The sequence below is a fragment of the Hemitrygon akajei genome, chromosome 25, assembly GCF_048418815.1.
Source record: "Hemitrygon akajei chromosome 25, sHemAka1.3, whole genome shotgun sequence".
Lineage (NCBI taxonomy): Eukaryota > Metazoa > Chordata > Chondrichthyes > Myliobatiformes > Dasyatidae > Hemitrygon > Hemitrygon akajei.
In genome coordinates, this window is record NC_133148.1 from 9924281 (window position 1) to 9948101 (window position 23821).

A 23821-nucleotide genomic window follows, 5' to 3' on the forward strand; every position below is an offset into this window, starting at 1 on the left:
GCTCTGGTTTCTTGCCATAGTCCAAAGACATATCAATTAAAAGGTTATCTGGTCATTGTAAATTGTCTAGTGATTAGGCTAGGGTTAATCGGGGATCACTGGGCGGCATGACTCAAAGACCCAGAAGGACCTAGTCCACGCTGTAGCTCAATTTATAAATAAATACACATTAGGACCTGAAGTATCTCAGCCCAAAAGATTGACTTTTATTCCTCTCCCTGGATGCTGCCCAACCTGCTCAATTCTTCCAGCTTTCTGCGTGTTGCTTGGATTTCCAGCAGAATCTCGAGTTTACCATTCCAAAAATGCTTTATTATGTTTAATGACAAGAACCAATCAGATAACAGATGGAAATTAAACCAGCAATACAATTTTTAATGCAATATAAATTAAACATGCACTTCCAGTATTTGTCCAGTAATGGTTTATAAATACATAATGAAAATACAAAGAGGGAGTGGGATAACGTTCTTTAAAAAGATAGCTTTGTAAACAATAAAGATTTGAGTGTAATGAAAATCAGAAGAGGCGATTTCAAATTTTGAAATGAAAGGCTGCAGCTCACTGTTTAATGAGGAGTAGAATACTGAGTCACAGGCAGGTGTGTGGCCAGTTCAGTCAGCTCAGTGCCCCAGGAAGTGAGGTGACTCAGTGATAGGACAATAATCTGCAAGAAACAGGAATCCTGTTAAACCTGCATCACCGAGGCTCCACAACGCAGTTTCTTTCCTTGAGCACTGAAAGGCTGGACTCATTCAAATGTTAAATGCAGTGCACAGAAGTGAGAGACCGGAATACTCACGGAATTTTCAAAACTTTGCCATCTGAACTGAATGGAGGAGCCTGGAAAAAGCGGAGGTTGACAAGCAACATCCAGGCAACACTTCCTTCAATGTTGCAGACCTTGACCCCAATATAATAGTGATTTAATGGCCAATTTTAAACAGAAATCTTTGTTGAAAGGGCAAAGAAATGTAGAGGAGACCAAGCTATACTCCATATCTTATACCAGAATTAGCAGGTCCTGAAACAGGAAAGCAGCTATAATAATCAACCTCGTTTCATTGTTCCACCTTCAGCCATTTGATAAGGCAAGGCAAGGCACTGGAACTCCCTCCCTGTCCGCCCCTTCATATGCTTAAACTTGTCCATCACCCTTTGTGGCTCAAAATTAAAGTTTTATTTGATAATCCTCCCTGTTTTTTTTTTAAAGTGCAGGATGTTAAGGACACTCTATAAATATGATTAGATGTTGAAAGGAGAATCCACAGGCAAAGCCTCATCCTACTTAGCTGTTTTCTTGAAGAGGGGTGCTCTGATCCTAGGAACTTGTGTAAAGAAATCTCAAAAGATTCTATTTTTTAAAAACCCTGCATAACACAAGAGCTCTACTTGTTAAAATCCCACTCTACGACCACTCCCTCAGCATTGAATCAGTGTTCAATCCTCAAGATAGAACTTACTGCCACAAACAAAAATGCATAGAGTAAAGAAGTATTCATTTCAGGCACATTGCATTTACTATTCAATTTACAGATAATGGGCATTAATAAGATGGGGACTTCCCGAAACAAGATGAGCAGCCCCAGTTATTTACAATGGCTGAATTACCATCAAAAATCAGCAGGATCAATTTGTGAGATTTCAGTGGAGATGCAAAATGAGATACATTTCCAACAGTGAGATTCTAAACTTCACCTGGGAAGAAGAAAGTTGAAATAAAGACATTTGATAATGCGTCACTATGCCCAATGATAACTCAAACTTTGCTTCATGTCAATTCTCCCATAAGACAAAGGATCAGAATTAGTCGAGTCTGCTCCGCCATTCCATCATGGCTGATTTATTATCCCTCTTAGCCTCATTCTCCTGCCTTCTCATAACCTTTGACACTCTTACTAACCAACCTCTGCAACCAGGCCTAATGTGGAAGTGAAGGGCTCAAGTTATGGGGAAGGCAGAGTCATGTTGTAGCATTGTTGGGAATGGTGAAGTACTGTGTTTGTCATTCACTTCCATACAAACCATAAGATACAGGAGAAGATTCAGGTCATTTGGCTGGCCATGCATGCTTCACTATTCAATCCCTTTTGTGTTTTGGGGGGCTACATAATACAAATGGTAGAGTGCCACATTATTATTTTGCTTTACTATGACTCTCATTCTCCCATAGTACACCTAGCCACCAATGAATTTGGTTTTAAAATGAAGCTTGGCATCTCTATATGTCTGACACTCAGCTTCTTTGCAACAGCATCTCAAGGCTACTGACCAGGGTTACCCAGAGGCTGACCTGAGGCAACAGAGCACAGGACAAACAAAATTCTCAGTTTCTGTTCAATAAGATTTTTTTTTAAACTCCAGTTATCTGCTAAACTGAACTTTGACTCTGTAGTCTGCACCCAGGAATGATGTTTCAGTGAAGAACAGCTCTTAATGTGACTCAGTTAAGACACGGAAATAAATCAGTACCAAAGACACAGATCCAGCCTCAGCACCAAATACAGTGCCTGCATTTAACAATTAGATTTGTAAAAATCCTTAATAATAAGAACTGGTATTTTTCACAGATAATGTCAACTTATTTAAAATATTCCAGAATTCAAAACATTTTAAAAGTTATCATAAAGGGATTAACTAAAATGTCAAACATCTTCCCCCCACCCCCCCCACCTCCTCTACCTGCATCCACACCCACAGAATGCACTCTGCACCCACTCAAAACACATGAGCAACCAACTTGAGCAGTAGAATCTACTGGTGGGGAAAATTTCAGAGCAACATTATGGTGAAGGCTCCTCAGGTTAAATGCTGTGCTCAATGGATATAAGACCTGAGAATGCGTCTTCTCTAACCCTGTGATCTCGAGATGGGCTTATTCAGAAGCTTGTTGCCCAAATCTTGAAATGGGACTTGTGTAGTCTGCAAGCTCAACAGCATGCCATGTCTCCAGTGTTACTGACCAGCTCGGATGGAGTTCTCACTAGCTACAGAATAGAATTGTAATGTAACAGAGCCCATAGTCTCACCATAAACACTCTGAAAATCTTTTTCTTCTCAACTCCACCCGTTTAAAATTCAACTTCAGCTTAGAGGTTAGTTTTCTTTCAATAAAACTTAATAAAAAATTAAACATGTTATTACAAATTTACACTATCCATAAAATGTTTCACTATGAACTCTAAGAATACTCGTCTCGAGCAATTTCACCTAGCTTGTACTGAGTACTGACTCCGACTGCCCTGCCCTTGGCCTCAACACCCAGATAGCAGGCCACTAACAACTCCCCTGAACTTGTCTGGAGTAGGGGAAAGGTGTAAAGCAATAGGAAATGTGAATCCATTGCATCACAGCATGTCACAGACAAGGCAAACTGAGCAAGAACAGGAAAATATTTCAAATGCATATACATGTGATTGACCTCTGAGTGGTTTTCAGTACAGTTTTACAGCTTTTAAAAAAATATATTATGCAAACCTAGGAATTAAAATCAGAGATAGCTCTGCATCTCTCCAGTGTTTCCTCTTCAGTTGCAGATTAAAGAAAGTTCACTGACTCAGCCAGTTGTCCTGAAGCCCCAAAATGCCTGGTTGTTGCCAATCGTTGTCACTGCAGCTTAAAGTTCAAATTCCAGTCTTGCCTCTCACTTCACACGAGTTCAGAGGCTCAGTGCCATGCTCAGGAGTGGCACCTTCACAACTTGGCCGCAGCACACAGAACCCCCGCAGATCACAGGCACGTCTTTGACCTGGGTTTGTTCACCCATGTTTAAACCTTCTCAGTTCTTCCCCCAACCCTCCCATTTTCAGTGAGCACCCCTTCCACATCCTCCCAGGTGTGCTTGTGTTCCTGGCTAACGCAGCGAACATCACTCCTGCCAAGAGGTGAGGAAAATACTACCCAAGACAAGAAGCACTCCCTGTGCAGAGGCTGTGCATTGTTGAAAAGACCAGCTGTGAACGGAATGCCCAGGAGGGCTGCCACAATGAGTCACTCCTTCACCATCGCGCTGATGATATTGATGAGGTTATCGAGTCCCCACAGGTAGCCGTCCTCCCGGTTACCCTCCACCCAGGCTACCCTGTGGTTCAGTGTCTCTTGATCGGGTAACAGTACTGTCTTCCCAAAGTCGATCATCCAAATTTTGGCCATCCCCGAGTCATCATGGACAAACAAAAGGGAACTTCCCACCACCTGGAAACAAGAGGACAAAAAATTCCTCAAAATCAGTCAGAAGTTCCTCAAATGGGTGCCACAGTAACGTAGCAGTTAGTGCCACACCATTACAGCTCAGAGTTCAATTCCAGTTTCACCTGTAAGGAGTCTGCGTGGGTTTCCTCCCACCATCCAAAGGTTAATTCGCCATTGTAAATAGTCCCATGATTAGGTTAGGTTAAATTGGGGATTGTTGGGCAGGCAGTGGGACCAGAAGGGTCTATTCTGTATCTCCAAATAAAATAAACAAACTCCACACTTCGGTGCTGTCATTTACTTACAGCTAAATCACCTGCACCAGTGTAGAATGGTCTCAGTTTTAAGAGCCAATAAAATGGAAGAGTGAAGTAGTCACTAGAGTCAGTATTTAGCAATGAAGAGAGCTCAGCTGTCCCAGACAGTTAGTTTATGTTATGTATTGCAGGGCAAGGATAACAACAGCGTAGTATGACACTGAGTCATGTTAGTGACGGTACACGCTGGGCAACTCGCATTGTGGGAGCTACAAAATTAGCCCACTGAGATGAAAGACGTGCACTCAAAAGCTCGCGCCCAAAAGAGAGTCCTCCGCATGTAGGAGGCCCATTCGATGCACCATGCACTTGACTGAACGCTTGCCACACTCTCACTGTCAATTTGATACTGTACAGTTTGGATCTAAACAATTGAGATGCTTAGCGCTTCTTCTGCAATTGGCAGTCCTAGCAGCAATTATTTTAGTTACAGTTAAAGACTTGTGATCTTAGCTCACTAAGCCCTAGCTTCAAGCTGTGAGCAGGTACAACAAGAACCTTACCTCGTGAGTCCTGAAAAACTCTGAGCCTTCCAATGCAATCCTCAAGTCTTTTAATCTTGTCAAATACTTTCTCTGCAACAGAAGAACAGCATTAGTGGCACACAATACCTGCCATTGCACCCAGCCAAGTGTGAAGTCCAGCCGAGCACACATCACATCAAAGTGAAAACCTCTTTGCAATCCAGCCAGCCCGGTGAAGGGGAAGCACACAAAATGGAAAGGGGAAGGGGAGAAGCAACCTCTTAAGGAGCAGGGGATCAGTACTCCTCCATATTGGCCTTCAGTAGGGGGATTATGGGGAGGACAAAAACAGGGAAGCCCCAGTCAATGAAGGAAAGGAGTGTGGCAGCCAGAAAAGTACTATTTGAGTAACGTGTCAATTTTTCATGACCTGGGCATTCCTGGCAAGGGCAGCATTTTCTGCCCTCCTCAACACCCTCAAGGTGTTGAGAAGTCTTTGCAAACCACCACAGTCTTTGTGAAGGTATTCTCACAGGGCTGCTGGTGTCTGACAAAGGGTACATTTCTCATCGCATGCCATCCTGCACTGGAAGGGAAATCTGAATAAGGTAGTGTTCACACCTGCCTTGCCCTTAACTTTATAGACTGCACAGTACTGTAGTAATTTTATCTATTGCACTGTAACTGCTGTTACAAAAAAAATTCCTGACCAGTGTGTGAATGATGATAAACCCCCTATTCTGATTTGGGTCTCTATTGTGGACTGAGAGTAGGAAGGGGAATCATGGTGGGGAAAAGGAAGTGGAGAGGGGAGGGTGCGGGAAGCACCAAAGAGGCATTCTGTAATGTTCAATAAACCAATTATTTGGAATCAAATGACCTTGCCTGATAACCCAGACCTGGGTGTGTCTGCACCTGCGCTACCCCACCCCTGGCACTCCTCTGCCACCTGTTCCTCCCTGACCATTCCCAACATCCACTGCTCCTGCCAAGTTTATACACACTCCTATATTTATGCATTGTACAGATGATACACACAGCAGTTAGTGCATGCAATGGGAGATAAAATGCTTAAAGCGTTTGGACCACTGATAGAGTAGACTGCTCTGACAATACAGAGCTTATCAAACACTATTTACACTAAAATCATTGAAGCATACTCGGACTGTATTTTGTTGATGGTGATAAAAGCTCAGAAACATGAAGAGCACCTTCATGAAGATTCACCACAACACAAGATGATGGACATTGAAGACTCCACTCAAACTACACATGGTACCTTTACTACTTGCAGTATTTGGAGTCTTCAAAGAGAACTTGATTAAGTTACAACCTCTGGCTAGATACAGAAAACCTGTTGCCTGAACTTCTGGAACAGAGGAAAAATAGTTACCAAAATGTTTTTATTGCTGTCCACAAAATCTTCCAGTGCTGCCGTAACCTGCTCCTTGAGTTTGGTTTTCTTAAAGTTTGTGTTGCATGTCCCATCAGCCTTCTGTGGGAATCAGAGGAAAAGAGAAGCTTTTAACTAAAGTGAGGGGAGTATCACCAGAACAGAAAGAATGAGCAACCAATAGCAAAATCTTGTGCCCCAATACTGACAATTTCACTCAATGTTTGATCTTTGTTGTCCTTTATTCAGTTGCTTACTCTTCCCACCCTGGACTCAAGTAACCAACTGCACCCTGATGGACCTATGCTCATTTCCAGGTGCCATGGAAAACAGATCATCAGGAGTGCAGAGCAGATTTTACAGAATGATAATCCAATATCTAATCGTTTGCAAACCCTGATGATTTGGCACCTGACTCCCCACGGTTCTCCCCTCCCCTGCCCACCACACACACACGCACACACGGTTTGAAGGGTCCCCATACTCACCACACTCCCTCTCAAGCCACAATCTGAAGCAGTGCACTAAGTCCCCAATTTAGAAATCCTGAACAATGTAGGCTTAAAGTTCAGAGGAAATGTGAATACGCAGAGGAAATAACAATTCAAAAATCTCTTCCACAAATGGTTATTCTTGCTGGGTCAGATGTCAATTTTAAATCTGAGATGCAGTTTGTGTTAGTAGAGGATGTAAGAGCATGTAGTGGTTGGGACATGGGACATCCAAGACATCACTAAATGGCTTATTGCTTTTCTGTCTGGTTCCCACTAGTGTGGGCTGTGGGGCTCACCACTTACCCTGATGCCTTCTATCCTGAATCCTAGTGTTGCAGTAGAACTAAGCGTCTCCCGCCATTGCATGTAACGTGGCTTCAAAACGGCCTTCTTCTCATGCTCTTCTTGTGTGGGTGCATTTGGATCCACTGCTATCATCTTCTCATACATATCGTTCCGGAGCTTGGGCTTCTCACGAGCTTTGGTCAACTCCTCTTCTAGGTAGGTCCTTTAAAAAGGAAATATGCAAACGTTAAGGATAAAGCCAACACCAAGGACAAACTTGGTTGTTTTCTCTGGATTGGCAGATGGGGAAGATCTGATAGAGGTTTAAAGATTATGACAGGCATCGATAGAGTAGAGACAATACCTTTTTCTAATACCAGAGGGCATGTTCAAAGGAGATCTGAGGGGCAAGTTTTTACTCTGACCCCCACCACAGAAAGTGAGGGTGCCTTGAGTGGTGGTAGAGGCAAATGCTGTACATTCAGAGCTTTTTAGAGCTGCTCAGACTGGCAGGTAAATGTGAGGAAAATGAAAGGATATAGACAGTGAATAAGCAGAAGGGATTAGTTTGGTGGCCATTTAATTACTAGTTTAGTTGGTACAACCTGAAGGGCCTGTTCCTGCGCTGTACTGTTCTACGTGATTCACAGTGATAGCTCTTGATCCACCTCCACAGTCATCTCCCAAGATAGCCAGCTCATCACAGCCTCTAAGGCTGCAAGCAGGAGACCAGCAAAGAGGAGTGAACCATTAGGAAAAGAAGAGTACAACTGAGAGAATGGATCGTCAGTGGGCTTTCTATAAAAAAAATACGGGGAGAGAAGCAATACAGCAATGAGCATCACCTGGAGGACAGATTAACTCTCCACTCAGGATTCAATGGAAAAAGGACACAAAGAGGAGGATGTGGAAGGGCGGAGCCAGTGGGAAGGGTCAGAGGACAGGCCACAATGTACATGTTGCAGCAACACACAAAATGCTGGAGGAACTCAGCAGGTCAAGCAGCATCTATGGAGAGGAATGGACACAATGTTTTGGGTTAACACTTTGTGCATTTTTCCCAGATTCTAGCATCAATGCTGAAGTTGGAAGCCTGTTTGGGTGAAGAGGAGGCAGTACAGATTTCACTCACAGAATTACCACTCACTGGATTTTTGTCTCTATTTTTCATGCCATTTGCTGTAAACTCGAGAGACTGTTGTGCATATAAATGCAAGATCAGCAGTTTCTGAGGTACTCAAGTCTGCCTGTCTGGCACCAACAGAGATTCCATGGTTAAAGTCACTTAGACTACATTTCTTCCATTTGATCTGAACAACTCAACCTCTTGATCGTGTCTGCCAGATTTTATGAACCGAGTTCATGATTGGCTGATTAATTTACATTAATAAATAGGTGTGCAGTTGCATCTAATAATGAGGTGGCCACTGAGTGCAGTTTATGACTATCACAGGCTCCTTCACAACCAATATTGAGCACTTGGTAAGAATTTTCCAACACTATGTCTGCCATTACCAAGCCAGAAACAACTGAGGAACATTGCACACATTCCATACATCTTGAACATGTTGTCACATTACCCAAGTACTGACAGAATCTACTGACTACAATTTCCACCTACTCCGGCAATCACCTTACTGATAACACGTTAACCACCAAAGGAAAGCAGACAATTTTCTATTATCCTAAGCTATGAAAGGGAACTACATTATGGTTAATTTTCAAAGGCAAAGCACTTTTACTTTTCAAAATAAGATCAGCATAAACAGGTGCTGCAAGACTCACCGAGGTCCTCCAGCATTTGTGTTGCTCCAGACTGCAGCATCTGTAGTCTCTCATCTCTTTAAAATAAGATTACTCACTGGCTTTTACAAGTTGCACAAGCTACACCTTTGAGTTGTGCATCAGCCGAATTGGAGGCCACAGTACCACAGTGGTCAGCAAGGTGCCATCACAACCTGGGGCAGAGTTCAGAGCTCAGTTCTGGCATCCTCTGTAAGGAGATTGTACTTTCTCATCATGGAATGCTTGGGTTTCCTCCGGGTGTTCCGGTTTCCTCACAAAGGCCAAAGATGTACCAGTTAAGTGTACAGGTTAATTGGCCATTGTAAATTGTCCCATGATTAGGCTAGAGTTAAATTGGGGGTTGTCGGGAGTTGCAGGGCAGCACACTCAGTGGGCTGGAAGGGCCTATTTCACACAATTTCACTAAATAAAACCTGTTCAAACCTGAAGTTGTCTCAAAATTTGAGGCTGGAGGTTACAAAATGACAACAGAGATAGCAAATTCCATATACTCTTTTCTGAAGAAACGGAGTAATATTATTGAACACACCTCACTCCCATCTTGCAGTCCATGATTGAAGGGGAATCAAATTCTGACAACAAGTCATCCATCTGGTTATAACTTTCTCCATCTTTGTCCACCACTCCATAGTAGCCAGGCACATAGGGGCGCAGCAGTGGATCCTTCATCAGGGACTCCAGGCACTGATGCTCACACTCACAATACTTTTTCAGGATCTTACCATAATCTCCAGCTTTGAAGTTCCCTGAAAAAAAAAAGCTTAATTAGCAGCAATCTCAACCTAACACGTTTATTTATTGAGATACAGCACAGACCACATCAGAATTGAACTCCCAACTCTGGCGCCCTGAGCTATAATAGCTTGGCGGTTCATAAACCTACCCCTCCAAACCCATGATACCGCCCTCTCTACGAGCGAGAGCAAGTGACAAGGAGATAGCACAGTGCTTACCGCATTGCCTTACAGTGCAAGCCTGTACAAGCAGGGTTCAATTCCTGCCACTGCCTGCACATTCTCTCCTTGATCAAACGGGTTTCCTCCAGTTTGCTCCCATATTTCAAAGCCACACGGTCAGGGTCGGTGAACTGTGGGAATGCTGCAATGGCGGCAGTCACGGATTGCCTCGCTGACGTGATTTGACGCAAACAGCGTAATTTACTATATATCTCAATGTACATGTTACAATAATGCTAATCTTTAATCTTAATTAAATTATCAGAGTCCCAGTTTCTAACAGCTATGAATCCTGGGCTGCCACCTCCTTCTGCATTCAGTCACTGCACAATGACAGCGAATCCCAACAGGCGGTTTACCTGCATGTCCTGCTAACTGCACCCATGGATAGCGCTTCTTGAAGGAGACAACAAATGGGGACCAGTGCACCATAGTTTTCAGCTTCTTCCACGACTTGTTCTATAAAGAAAAGCACCAATTAACAGAAAGAAACAAGATTATAATCTCCATACTTTCACAGCGAATAGTTTAGTTCTATTATTTTTACTTTTCTCCTCCAAGGATTAGAGTAATGGTCAAAGGGAACTTTTAAAGTGATTGAAGGGTTTTGGGTAGATTTCAGCAAGGCTTAGTAACCAGACCTTGGAATTTTTTTCTGAGCTGCATGTGGTTATATTCACATTACGGGAAAGATGCAATAGCACTGGGGGGGTGGGGGGAGATTTACCAGGGCATTTCCAAGGCTGCAGAATTACAGCTAGGAGAGACAGACTAAAATGGCATTGCTTTCTCTGAAACAATAGAGCCCAGAGAAGTCTAGATGTGGAGGAAACTTGGTATGTCACCCAATACTAGCAAATTTCTACACCTGTACTGTGGAGAGCATTCTAACTGGTTGCATGGATGGGCCATTACACAGGACTGGAAAAAGCTGCGGAGATTGCAAACATAGCCAGCTTCATCATGGCCAGCTAGCGTTCCTAGCACTGAGAACATTTCCAAACGGAGATGCCTCAAAAAGGCAGTATCCATTATTAAGGACCCTCATCACCCAGGCTATGTCCACTTCTAATTACTACCAGCAGCATGGTGGTACAGGAGCCTGAAGACCCACCATCGATATTTTAGGAACAGCTTCTTCCCCTCAATCATCAGATTTCTGAATGGACAATGAACCAACCCACGAACATTATCATTACCTCACCATTTCATTTTTTTCCCTCTTTCTGCACTACTTGTTTAACATTTTAATTGTAATTTATTAGTTTTTATGCATTGAATGCACTGCTGCCACAAATTTCACAACCATGCCAGTGACAGTAAACCTGATTCTGATATTGTCACTAACCAGGAATATTTATAACTAAAGCTGAGTGTTTTTGATGAAGACAATTTCATCTTTTTAGCACAGTTCATGTATTAATAGAGGCAAGAAACTTCACAGGAATGATAAAAAAATATCTGCCACAGCCATAAAAAAAAAGCAATACAAGCATTGGCAACCAAAGCTTGCTGGGTGGGGTGTGGGGCTAGTTTTAAAGAAAGGCTGGGGAAGTAACAAAGGTTCAGAGAAGGTTTAGGCCAAAACATTGGAAGGGATGGCCAACACTAGCGGTCTGATGTAGATCTGGACAAGGGGCCGGAATGCAGAAGTACATAGATCTTTGAGGTTATACAATAGGTATGGAATTCATGTCCAAACTGGGGAGATCGAGGGAAGTATGAAGAAATTTAAAAACCAATATAATAAGAGATAACAAAATCAGAGTTGCTAGTGATCCTCTTCCTGTGTTCACTGACACTGATTTCACCGTCCTTTCCTTAATCAAATCCTAATCCTTATCCTGCAGTTCTTCCTTCATCTATCTGAATCTTTAACACATTGATAGTATAGAAGTTATACAACCAGGATGCAATCCACAGAATAATTTGAAATGTCTTTCATTCAGATTATTTTTAAACTGAGACTCAATGCAGGAGAAGTAGCTGCTCAATTGTCACTCCCACCTTGGTTTAACAGTTTTAAATTCTTTGTTCAGCCTATTCCTTTCATGCCAGCTTTCAGCAATGGCATGAACCTCATTCGTTCCACTTGCATCCCTTTATGTTCTTCCACATGTCCATTAATACCCTCTTCACGTTCCTACCACCCACCTACCCACTTGGAGTAGTTTACTGCACATGCCATTTAACTGACCACCTGACAAACCTTTGAGATGCAAGAGGAAACCAGATGATCGGGGAAACCCCACAAGGTTACAGAGAGAACTAACCCACAGAGATACCAGAGTCAGAATCAAACTTGTAGGGCAATGTCACTCTAGCACCTCAACTTCTGCCACAAAACACAAGGCTATCAGGCCTCTCAAGTTTGCCATAGCATTTAACAAGATCTGGAAACAAACTAGTGTTTAATCACTCTGATCATCTAGGCTTCTTATTGTAGAAGATCCTGAACTGGTCCTGCCAAAGGGCGTCGGCCCAAAATGTCAACTTTTTTTTTCCATAGATGCTGCCAGGCCTGCTGAATTCCTCCGGCATTTTGTGCGTTGCCAGCTTCATTCTTTGTTTTTGTCCTTCAGGTACATCGAACTGAAAAGTAAGCTAGCAGTCTGCAGATCTCTATCTCATGATGGAACCAAGTCCAGGTACTGGCAGCTTCCCTCAAGGAAGGTTTCTCCCATTGAGAAACCGCACACAATGCCATCCCTCCTCACTAAGACAGAATCTGCAAAGTGATGGAATTGTGCAGGACAAATGTTTCTTTTAAATAAAGAATGGGATTTGTGCCTGGAATGCACTGCCAGAGATCGGTGGTATTGGAAGCATTTAAGAGGCAGTTAGAAAGCACATGAATGGACAGAGAATACAGGGATAATTGACATTGTGTAGGCAAAAGATTAGCTCAGTTAAGCATTTAATTATTAGTTTAGTTAGTTTAGTATAGCATCATGAACCAAAGGGCCTGTTCCTACACTGTACTGTTTTAAACTTCTGTCAACTCCACTTCCCTCCTACACATCCCAATTAACAAACTTTGTACCCGCCTTCTGCGATCACTGCCTCCCACTCTCACTACCAAATATAGCCAGTATCATACCTCACACAACCTCTTCGGCCAAATCAGTTTGCCAACATCTAATGTACACGTTCCCAAACACAGCATGAGCATGAACTTGAGGGATCGACCTTCCTCGCTCGGCCTCTCCCCACAACGCAGAGGATTTGTGCATCATTTAAACATGCTATTACTGCTTTCCATGAAAATCCAAGTTCCATATGTAAACAGGAAATAACTACGGTCTCAACTACACTGACCAACTGGCCGGCAAATTTTAAGTCACACCCTTCCTATACAACAGCAGTCATTAACTGCAATCCTCATGCTCTTCCAAATTATTCTCATTACCGCCCTCTCTAAAAGCTTGAGCCTTCATCAGCCTTTGTCTTCCAGCAGGCAGCCATGAAACAAAGAAACATAGAACCCTTCTGAAGAAAACATCAAATACCCAATGCGCAAAAATAGAACAGAATATTAAACGCCAAACTACAAAGTCCTCTAAACAGTCCAGGCACGTTCAGGTGAATTTAGCGCTGCATTGGTCATTGTCTGCAGCCAGTCTGCGAAGTGCCCCAAAGTTGCGCAAATTAGCAATAAAAAATGTAACACATGAACTGCAGAGTCCTCCAAACACAGTCCGATCCACAAACTGCGCCAATTGAAACTCTCAGCCAACAACAGAACATTAGGAATCGGGCAATTCAGGTAGAGGTCGGAGCTGGACTGACAATTTCAGGTTCAAGTTCCGAGAACAAATAAAATAACATGGCAGGGACTTTATCAAGATAGTTAAAGACCAAAACATGTTTCTTTCAAGTAGCAGAAAAGCCTCCCCTCCCTCCCCCTTTGTGTGAATCAAATGGCCAAGACACTTCTCACAGAACACTGCATCCAACCAGGATAACAACAGCAAGTGTTTCTACAAGGTGTACAACCTTTGGAATAAACTTGTTCCAACCACCTCAGCTCTCTCAATCAGCCTTCAATCTGAAAGGTTCACAAACAAGAGAAAATCTGCAGACGCTGGAAATCAGAGCAGCTGAAGGGTTTCGGCCCGAAATGTCAAATGTACTTTTTTCCCCCCATTGATGCTGCCTGGCCTACTGAACGGGTCAGTATTTTTTTTGGTAGCATGTGGGCTAGAGCATCTTTGTGAAAAAAATTGAGTGTATTCCTTGCAGCCCTGTCTCCAGTTTCCCACAAGTAACTGTAGAGAAGCCAGGCTCCAGCAAGATCCTGCACACTATAACAACCAACCAGGTAGATGGAAAGACAACTCTTAACAGAGCAACCACCACTGCCAGGTCACCATTCCCATCACAGTAATTAGTTTCACATGCAAGGAAACCACTGTGATATCCTACAATAACAGATGCAGAAGACTTTATCACTCACTCCAAAACAATAAGCAATATCCATCATCAAGGACTAGCACCATCCTGGCCACAGACTCCTCTCGCTGCTTCTATCAGGAAGGCAACACAGGAGCCTGGGGACACACACCATCAGGCTTAGGAACAGTTATTACACCTCAACCATCAGGCTCTTGAACCAGAGGGAACAACTTTACTCATTCCATCACTGAACTGTTCCCACAACCTATTAACTCACTTTCAAGGACTCTTCAGCTCATGTTTCAGTACCTATTGCTTTTTTTCTTTCTTTGTATTTACATAATTGTCTTTTGCACATTGGTTTGTTTGTCCATTCTGTTGGGTACGGTCTTTCATTGATTCTATTGTGTTTTAATATTTACTGTGAATGCCCACAAGAAAATGAATCTCAGCGTTGTATATGGTGACACACATGTAGTTTGATAATAAATTTTCCTAAAACTTTGCACAAGACTTGCCCACACTAGTGCCAATACCTTGAAGGCAGCATGCTCAAAGACATGACTATCTGAAAGTGCAGAAGTCTAGAAAACAACAAGCTCTGGTTATAAAAGAGTTAACATTCAAACTGAATGCATAAGCATGACTGCTGCTGATCAACATTATCAGTGGTTACAGAACTGAACCAGCAGCTCCCAAGATCAAAAGATATCAGGGCAAATTATGACATTAAATTCAATAAAACTACACAGCACAAGAGAGCAATGTTCCACCACTGTGTCTGTGGGTTTTCTCCATTCATTTACATAGCTCATCACAATATCTTGACTAATTTACATTTTGTCTGAGGAAGGAAAGTTGCACATTCTCTTGTACCCCAATCTTGTAAATGCAGTACATTCTCATTAAACTTAGATCCATTTGCAAAAGGAAGCCCATCAATCTCTTGGTGCTACTACAGAGAAACAATAAAATGTAGTTTATCAACTTCTGCCTCCTGAAATAACACAACTGTCCAACCCGATAGGTAATCTTAGTTACCCTATGACATTGAACAGTACAGCACAGGAATAAGCCTTTTGGCCCACAATGTTGTACTAGATATCAAAGCATAACTAGCCACATTAATCTTAATGATACTGATCTTGAACTCCTTTTTAAATACGTGTTCATGGTCTGAACACTGGTTGAAACTGTACAGAGATGACATTGATACCCAATCTGCAATGGTGACTGTAAGCCAATACTCTCCCAAAAATTCTCCAAGACTAACATCAAAAGCAAGATTCCATAACATTTATAAAGAGCACAAAACAATGAAAATCAGAGAACATTACCAAAGCAGCTGCAGCGTCCGAAGAGTCTGAGTTAATTCTGTAACCGTCAAGTCTTGCCTTTGTTCTGGGAGTTGGAACGTCAGTCAGACACGCCTATAAAGTGTGCCACATACCATGCTGACGCTCACAGTGAATAATGAATAGTGACGGAAAGCAACTTTGACTAAGTTGTCTGCTATTGCTCACAATTTCTTTCCTGGTTGTGCTCTAAGCACCAAGTTTCAAGCCTCACTAAAATAAAAAAAATGTTTGCTGTAATCTTAATTCCGCCCAGACTGACAGGATATACAGCTACTCATTCAGTTTTAGCATTTCATATACCGTAAGCTGTTAGATCCCTGTTAATTGGGACACATCGGGACCAATACACTTTGGCTCAATGAAGTGGCTTCCCCAATTAACCGGAGTTTCATGGAAATAGTCAAACAGGTATAAAGACAATAAACTACCATTTAACTGAGTAACAAATATTGTATTTAAATTAAATGCAGAACAAATTAGAACACTACCAATACTTTTACAGTACTAAAACTACACTAGTTCCCAATAATTATCAGCAGAGGAATTCATCCAGTGTATACTGTGCACTGCCATATTCTTTTCATTGACTGTACATGAACAAAATCAGCACAGACATCTAGTGTAGATAATAGACAATCTTCATACAATGATTTCAATGATTGCATCCTCCAAATCTTCATTTTCATTGCAACATTCAAGATGATTGTCAAGTCTTTGTGGTTCCTAACTTGGAGTAGTGAATTTTTTTCATTTTCACTCCTGGCTGCTTCTGGCATCTCTATGCCTGAATGCTTGAAACCGTGGTGAGAACAGTTTTGAATTGTCTTACTGCTTATTTCTCGGCAACTATCGGTGACAAAAGAAAAAATCATTGCTTTTTGAACACAAACACATGCAACTGATGCTACTTTAAAACTGTTTGCTCGAAGTATGGTGTACATCTAACACACAAGTGCATGTGTCTGATGATTGGCTAGAAACCTTAGCAACAGTCGCTTGTCTCAATTAAGCGGCATAGTGTCCCACATAAACAAAGGGAATCCTGACTATTTTCTCAATTCGTTTTTGTACTTTCAGAGTTGGCTCAAATAAGCAACTGTCCCAATTAACCGGAATGCACTGTACTCAAAACACAACCGCTTTCATTCCAGAGACTCAGATGGTGGAATCTGGAACAACATGCAGTCTACTGAAGGAACTCAGCACATCTGCATGGCCTTGACCTAAAGTACCAACAATTCCTTTCCTCCCACAGATGCCATTTGACCTGCTGCTTTCTCTTCTAGTACAATGAATCAGTGTGCTGTGACTTGCCATACTGTAGCTTTGAGATACTCAAATATTACACTACATGTTACATAATACAATCAAATATACAGCTGGTCAATACATCCAGACAAAAAGCTAATTCTGAGTTGGCTCAAAAGTTTTCCCCAATTTGAATCATGGGATAATAATTGCTCTATGACGCTCTTGTTATTTCTAGATCCCAATTATATTGAATTTGGAAATGTTTACTTAGTCAGACTGAAGTCACTTATACAGTTTCTGCTGTTTCACCAGACTGAAAGAATCAGCGACACAGGAAGCCATGACTATAATCACATAACCAGAAATAATACATTTCTCATCTTATTGCCAGAAGCAGATATGCACACTACAGTGTGCATTTCTACAGCAGCATTCAGCACCAGTGGGATTCCCAATTATTTTGCAGAAAATTAGGACTTTTTGTAGCTTTGCTACTGCAAAAACAACAGCCAGCTTGCACAGTGCAAGGTCCATAATAAAATACCTGTAATGTGACCCTCTCCACCGACATTGCCTGAACTGATCCAGCATTCTCCAATTTTATTTCAGACTTCTAAGCACCTTTATCATTTTGTGGGGCAAAACCAATGTATTTTAGTGATACTTGTCAAGAGCTGTGTATTAGTCGGAAAGGTTGAAGGGATTCGCCTAGCCTTTTAGCAATGCTGCGGAATACATACAAATCCAAGAACCACCCATTTTAGTTTAACCACCCCATTTTAAAAGATGACACCTTTTAACATTGCATACTTCAACGAGAGGTTCTCTGAACTCATGACTTTCGCAATCGTTACAGACTTAATTGCTGTGTGCTTACATCATTATAGGATATGGGCAAGCCAGTGATCAGGTAGTTGCGTGAACCACAAGACGCCACTGTCACATGCCAACAAAATGCCTGAGTATCGCTTCAGGACAGCCAAACAGCTTGACGCAATTAAGAACACTTTCCTGTCAAGCAACTTGCCTTTGTTATTTGCCGCATTGTCTGACAGTTAACACCCATTTTCCCCACAAACAGAGAATCGTTTCTAACAACAGTGCCCTGTATTCATTTACCCACCCTACAAGGTACTGCCACCCCAGGCAGCTCAATCTTCAAGTAGCAGCAACAGCAAGGGATTCATATAAATTCTAGGCCCATTGACACAGCTACTTTTGCCGATCTCTCAGAAAGTAGAGGCTTCGGTTCAGACATGCCAGAAGAATGTAGGGTACCTCTGGTACATCCTACCAAAAGGGATACCTGCTGAATAATTGTTGTGATTTGAATTTACAGTGGGGAAGTGATGGTAATATGCCAGAGATCCTGAAAAAAAAGGAGAGACTCAAAAGTAGCACAGACAAACAGATGAATTGGAAGTAGGCTGTTAAATCCCTGAGGCATTAGGATTTAAAAGTGATACCATTTCACATAATCTACCAAATTGCTCCTTATTTGAAAAATGGCTCCCATTGCTCATCCATTCATGGGAAATAATAAACTGGTTAGCAGAACAATTCTTTGAGAAGTTATTAGTTCCCAAAATTAAGAATGAACAAATTGCATGGCTACTGGGACATCAGCAGAGAGAGAATAAGACCAATGAGGGTCTCTGCTGAAAGTCACCATGGAGCTAATGGACTAAATAGTTCTTTGTGACACAAGTAACCTGGAATTTCAGGACAATAAAACATCTACCATGAAAACCAAAATACATGTGCTGCAGTGGTGAATTTTGGGAGCAAATAAATTCATAAATTTATTGAAATCATCTTCCACAAGTCGCAGTGCAAACTGAAGGCACAATTTACACTCAAGTTGAATGATCGGTGCCAGACAGTTTCTGGAATACAATTCTCACATTGTGTTATTCTGCCATCTCTCTGAAATTTCAATAATTCACCTACAATTACAGGATGCACAAGCAATCCACACACTCTCTCTAATTGGATCAACAACCGTAAGTATTGGTAGAACACTGAACATATGCTATGAAGTTTGTTTTTGTGACGGTACTGCAGTGCAAAACAAAAATTACTACAAGCTAAATAATTAAATAGTGCAAATGAGGAATAGTGAGGGAGTGTCCATGAGTTCTTGGACCATTCAGAATCTGATGGCAAAGGAGATGCTGCTGTTCCTAAAATGTCGAGTATGCATTTTCAGCCTCCTGTACCTCCCCCTGATGTTAGTAGTGAGAAGAGGTCACGTCCTTATTGAGGTATCTCCTTTTGAAGATGTCCTCGATGGCAAAGAGGCTTGTGCCCATGATTGAGCTGGCCAAGTCTACAATACCCTGTAACCTCTTTCAATCTTGTGCACTGGAGCCTACATAACAAGCAGTGATGAAACCAGTCAGAATGCTCTCCTCAAAACATCTGCAACAGTGTGACATGCCAAATCTCCTCAAACTCCTAATGAAGTGCAGCTGCCAGTATACCTTCTTTGTAATTTCAATATGTTGGGACCAGGATAGACCCTTTGGAGATGTTGATGCTCAGAGAAAAAGAAAAAAAAATCAATCCACAATGGGGACAATAATCCTGAAGGAATGATGTAGGATATTCTCTACACAATATTTTCTTGTTAATAAGTTTAATCTAAATAGAATTATCATCTTAACAATTGATCAAGCAAAAGGAAAACAGAAGTGACCAATGAGACACTTCAAAATTATTTAAATGTTTTATCTTATAGATCTTTGTATGGAATGTCTAAAACTGTAGTTTCAAAATTAAGATATCTACTACCAACTGCAAAGAGAAAAGTAATAGAATGCAATAGAATTCAAAATGGACAGGGAAGTCATGCCAAAATTGTCCAGCTCAGATGGAGTATTATGTTCAAAATTAATCACCATATTATAGGGCAGATGTGAAGACAGACGAAGGAGAACATTGATGAAAATTGTTCTCAGGTGGATAGATACAGTAACAAGGCTAATTCAGGGGGGATGGAAATATATTCTGACAAAGAAAAGCAAAGATTGAATCTATTATGTGCAGTTCTGATTGTTCAGCCAGAGGAAGGAGATCATTATTTGAGACACAGCACAGAATTGGCCCTTTCAGCTCCTTCAAGCTGCGCCGCCCAGCAACCCCCGATTTAACCCAAGCCTAATGACCGATTAACCTACTAACTAGTACATCTTTGGACTGTGGGAGGAAACCAGAGGAAAAAAACACGCATCCTACAGGAAGGACATACAGGATCCTTTCAGATATACGAGTACTTGGATGGAAATGGACCAAATTGGGATCGTTAGCACAGCAGGTCGTGTCTAACCAATCTGATAAGAGTTTTGCAAGGAAGTTACCAGGAATGTTGATGAGGGCAAGGCAGTGGATGTTGTCTACATGGACTTTAGCAAGGCACTTAACAAGGTTCCATATGGGAGGTTAGTTAAGAAGGTTCAGTCACTGGGTACTGAAGATTAGGTAGTAAATTGGATTAGACATTGATTTTGTGGGAGAAACCAGAGAGTGTAGTGGATGGTTGTCTCTGACTGGAGACCTGTGACTGGAGTGCCACAGAGATCAGTGCTGGGTCCATTGCTGTTTGTCATCTATATCAATGATCTAGATGATAACATGGAGAACTGGATCAGCAAATTTACAGGTGACACCAGGATTGGGGTGTAGTGGGCAACAAGGAAGACTATCAGAGCTTACAGCGGGATCTGGACAGATGGCAGATGGTATTTAATGCAGATAAGTGTGAGGTTTTGCATTTCAGTAAGAACAACCAGGGTAGGCCTTAACACAGTGAATGGTAGGGAACTGAGGAGTGCAGTAGAACAAAGGAATCTGGGAATACAGGTCCATAATTCATTGAAAGTCGTGTCACAGGTAGTTAGGGTTATTAAGAAAGCTTCTGGCACTTTGGCCTTCATAAATCAATGTATTGAGTACAGGAGATGGCATAGAAACATAGCAAAACATACAGCACAACTCAGACCACAAAGCTGTGCCGAACATGTCCCTAGCTTAGAACTAACCTAGGCTTTACCCATAGCCCTTAATTTTTCTAAGCTCCATGTAGCCATCCAGGAGTCTCTTAGAAGACCGTATTGTTTCCACCTCCACCACCGGCAGCCCATTCCACACACTCACCACTCTCTGCATAAAAAAAAACTTACCCCTGACATCTCCTTTGTACCTACTTCCAAGCACCTTAAAACTATGCCCTCTCGTGCTAGCCAATTCAGCCCTGGGGAAAAGCCTCTGACTATCCACATGATTAACGGATGTTATGTTGAAGTTGAGTAAGGCCTAGTTTGGAATATTGTGTGCAATTTGGTGATCTACCCACAGGAAAGATATAAATAAGGTTAAAAGAGTACAGAGAAAATTTACAAGGATGCTGCCAGGACTGGAGGTCCCAAGGAAGGATTCAATAGGTTAGGACTTGATTCTTGGAATGTAGAAGATTAAGGAGAGATTTGATAGAGGTATACAGAATTATGAGAGATATAAATTGGGTAAATGCAAGCAGGCTTTTTCCACTGAGGTTGGGTGGGTCATGGGTTAAGGATGAAAGGTGAAAACTTCAAGGGGAAATAGGAGGGGAAACTTCTTCATTCTGAGGGTCAGGAGAGTGTAGAACGACCTGCCAGTGCAAATGGGGCATGCAAGCTCAATTTCAACATTTAAGATAAATTTGTGTAGGTACATGGACTGCAGTGGTATGGAGGGCCATGGTCAATAGGACTAGGCAGTTTAAATGGTTCAGCATGGACTATATGGGCCAAAGGGCCTGTTTCTATGCTGTACTTTTCTATGATTATGGCGTCAGACTGAACTCCGACACCCTGAGCCGCAATAGCTAGAAAGGGTGCTGTAAAGATGTTGTGACTAGATGATTTTAGTTACAAGGGAGAGACTTTCTTGGGAACAAAGGAGGCAGAGGGTTGACTAATAGAAGTATACAAAATCATGAGGGGTGGTGGCTTATCCCTGGTTAGAAGAGTTCAAAACTAAAGTTTAAAGTGAAAGGGGAAAAGATTTAAGAGACATGATGCCTTATGCATGGAGGGAGACAGAGTGAATCCTTCTCTCCCCCTCATGATGTTGCTCAACCTACAGGGCATTTCCAGATTTTTTTAATATATATTATTTCAAGCATTTGCTGTTTTTATTATTTCCAATTATGTACATTCCTGTTCCATTAATTTTCTACCACTAACCCCCACAGGGAAAGGCACTGATTTCAAAGTAAGGACCTCATGCCTAACCTCACTCTGGAAACGGGTTTTTTTTTGAGAAAAAAAGTCACATGTAGAAAAATGCACCAAGCACATGGCACAGCTAATGAAATAAATACCATCTATTCCAGCCGAGGAGGAAGAAGGTGGAATTTAATGCGAAGACTATAGGCTCTTTCACTTGTGGAACATGTGATTCAATGAGTTTCCAACCCAGCCACGCACAGAATCTAAAAAGGCACTTGTTTGAGGCAGAGAGTCGAAATGCCCTGGAGAAAGTTTCCACATTGCTCTAAAGATAAGCATTATGGGAAGGAAATTAAACAACTAAAAGTTTAACTGCTACAAAACAGTGATCACACACAAACTGACTATGAATAAGAGTCACTAATATTTCAATTAATTCATAAACTGAAGGGTTTGCAGAGTCGTTTCTGAAGGCAAATGAAGGTAAACATTTTCCAGAGTCACAAGCTAAACTTTGATCTTCGTCAGCACTTAATGTTAAGATCTTTCAAACATTTACTCTCAAACTCCTGGACATGAATCATATGTCGCAGATTTATTTTGCAGATGTACACTGAAATCTAGTGAAATGGGTCATTTGCACTAACAATCAACACACTCAAAGATACTCAGGCAACCCACAAGATTCACCACACATTCCACAAGTAAGCTATCCAACTCACTCTGCCTGCAAAGTCTTTTTGTCCCATGCCCCTGCAAAGTTATGAAAAACTAATAGCTGTTTGAGTCCTGAGGTAGAGACATGCCTGTTGTATTGTTTGAAGAAAACCCTGCCCGATTAACCTGTATATAACCTGTAGCACTAGAGGTCCAAACACACTAGACCACTGTTATTCTAAGATAATACCTACTCTTCCATATCCAGACCTCATTTCTGTAAATCGGATCACTTGACTGCCCTTCTCCTAACTGAATACAGGTAGAAGCTAAAGAGCAAAGCTCCCGAGATTCAGACAACAAAGAAGTGGTTGCGGGTGGCAGAGCAGTATCTTTGGATCTAAATGAATACACCATGTTTGTAACAGACTTTATTAAAACACTTAGACAGTCTTCCCAATTCAGAAGTCCTGGATGAACTATGAGATTTGCAATCTGCTGAGAGCCAGATCAGTGGCATTCAAGTCTGGTGACCAAGAAGGCTACAAAAGGGGCCGGTATGATCTCCAGAAAGCGATCTCATGGGTGACGTAGCAATTCCAGACGAAACTTGAATCAACCGAGGATGCTCAACAGCTGAGGCAGGGTTTGAATAATATCACCTCGAGTTAAATCAAGCAGGACTTCACTTTTCGATGAACTCAATGCCTCCTGTGCTCACTGTGACTGTCAAAACACGGAGGAACCATCAAGAACTCCCACATCCCCAATGATCCTATGATTTCAGTCTCTGAAGCCAACATGCGAGCAGCCTTCAGGAGGACGAAACCATGAAAAGTCCTGCTCAGACAGAGTACCTGGCCAAATACGAAAGACCTGCACTGATCAACTAACTGCTGTGTTCACTGAGATCTTTAAGCTTTTGCTCAGCAATGTGTGGTACCCACCTCTTCAAGCAGGCTTCAATTATACCTGTGCCCAAGAAGAACATAGTAACCTGCCTCAATGACAATCATCCAGTAACATTTACATCCACAATGA

The 23821-nt window shown here is 41.9% G+C and overlaps 1 protein-coding gene across 2 annotated transcripts in view; it reads right to left on the reverse strand.

Annotated features, from left to right (window-relative positions):
- Positions 1-350: 350 nt before the first annotated feature.
- LOC140716368 (inositol-trisphosphate 3-kinase C-like) overlaps positions 351-23821 on the reverse strand; it is a 58517-nt gene continuing 35046 nt past the window's right edge. For both annotated transcript variants that reach the window (XM_073029039.1, XM_073029040.1), the window contains exons 2-7: positions 10266-10365; positions 9480-9696; positions 7163-7367; positions 6366-6467; positions 5012-5083; positions 351-4194 (exon numbers count right to left, since the gene is read on the reverse strand). In XM_073029039.1, the coding sequence (XP_072885140.1) occupies positions 3991-4194; positions 5012-5083; positions 6366-6467; positions 7163-7367; positions 9480-9696; positions 10266-10365 (900 nt within the window). In that variant the 3' untranslated portion in view covers positions 351-3990. The remainder of the gene's footprint in view (positions 4195-5011; positions 5084-6365; positions 6468-7162; positions 7368-9479; positions 9697-10265; positions 10366-23821) is intronic.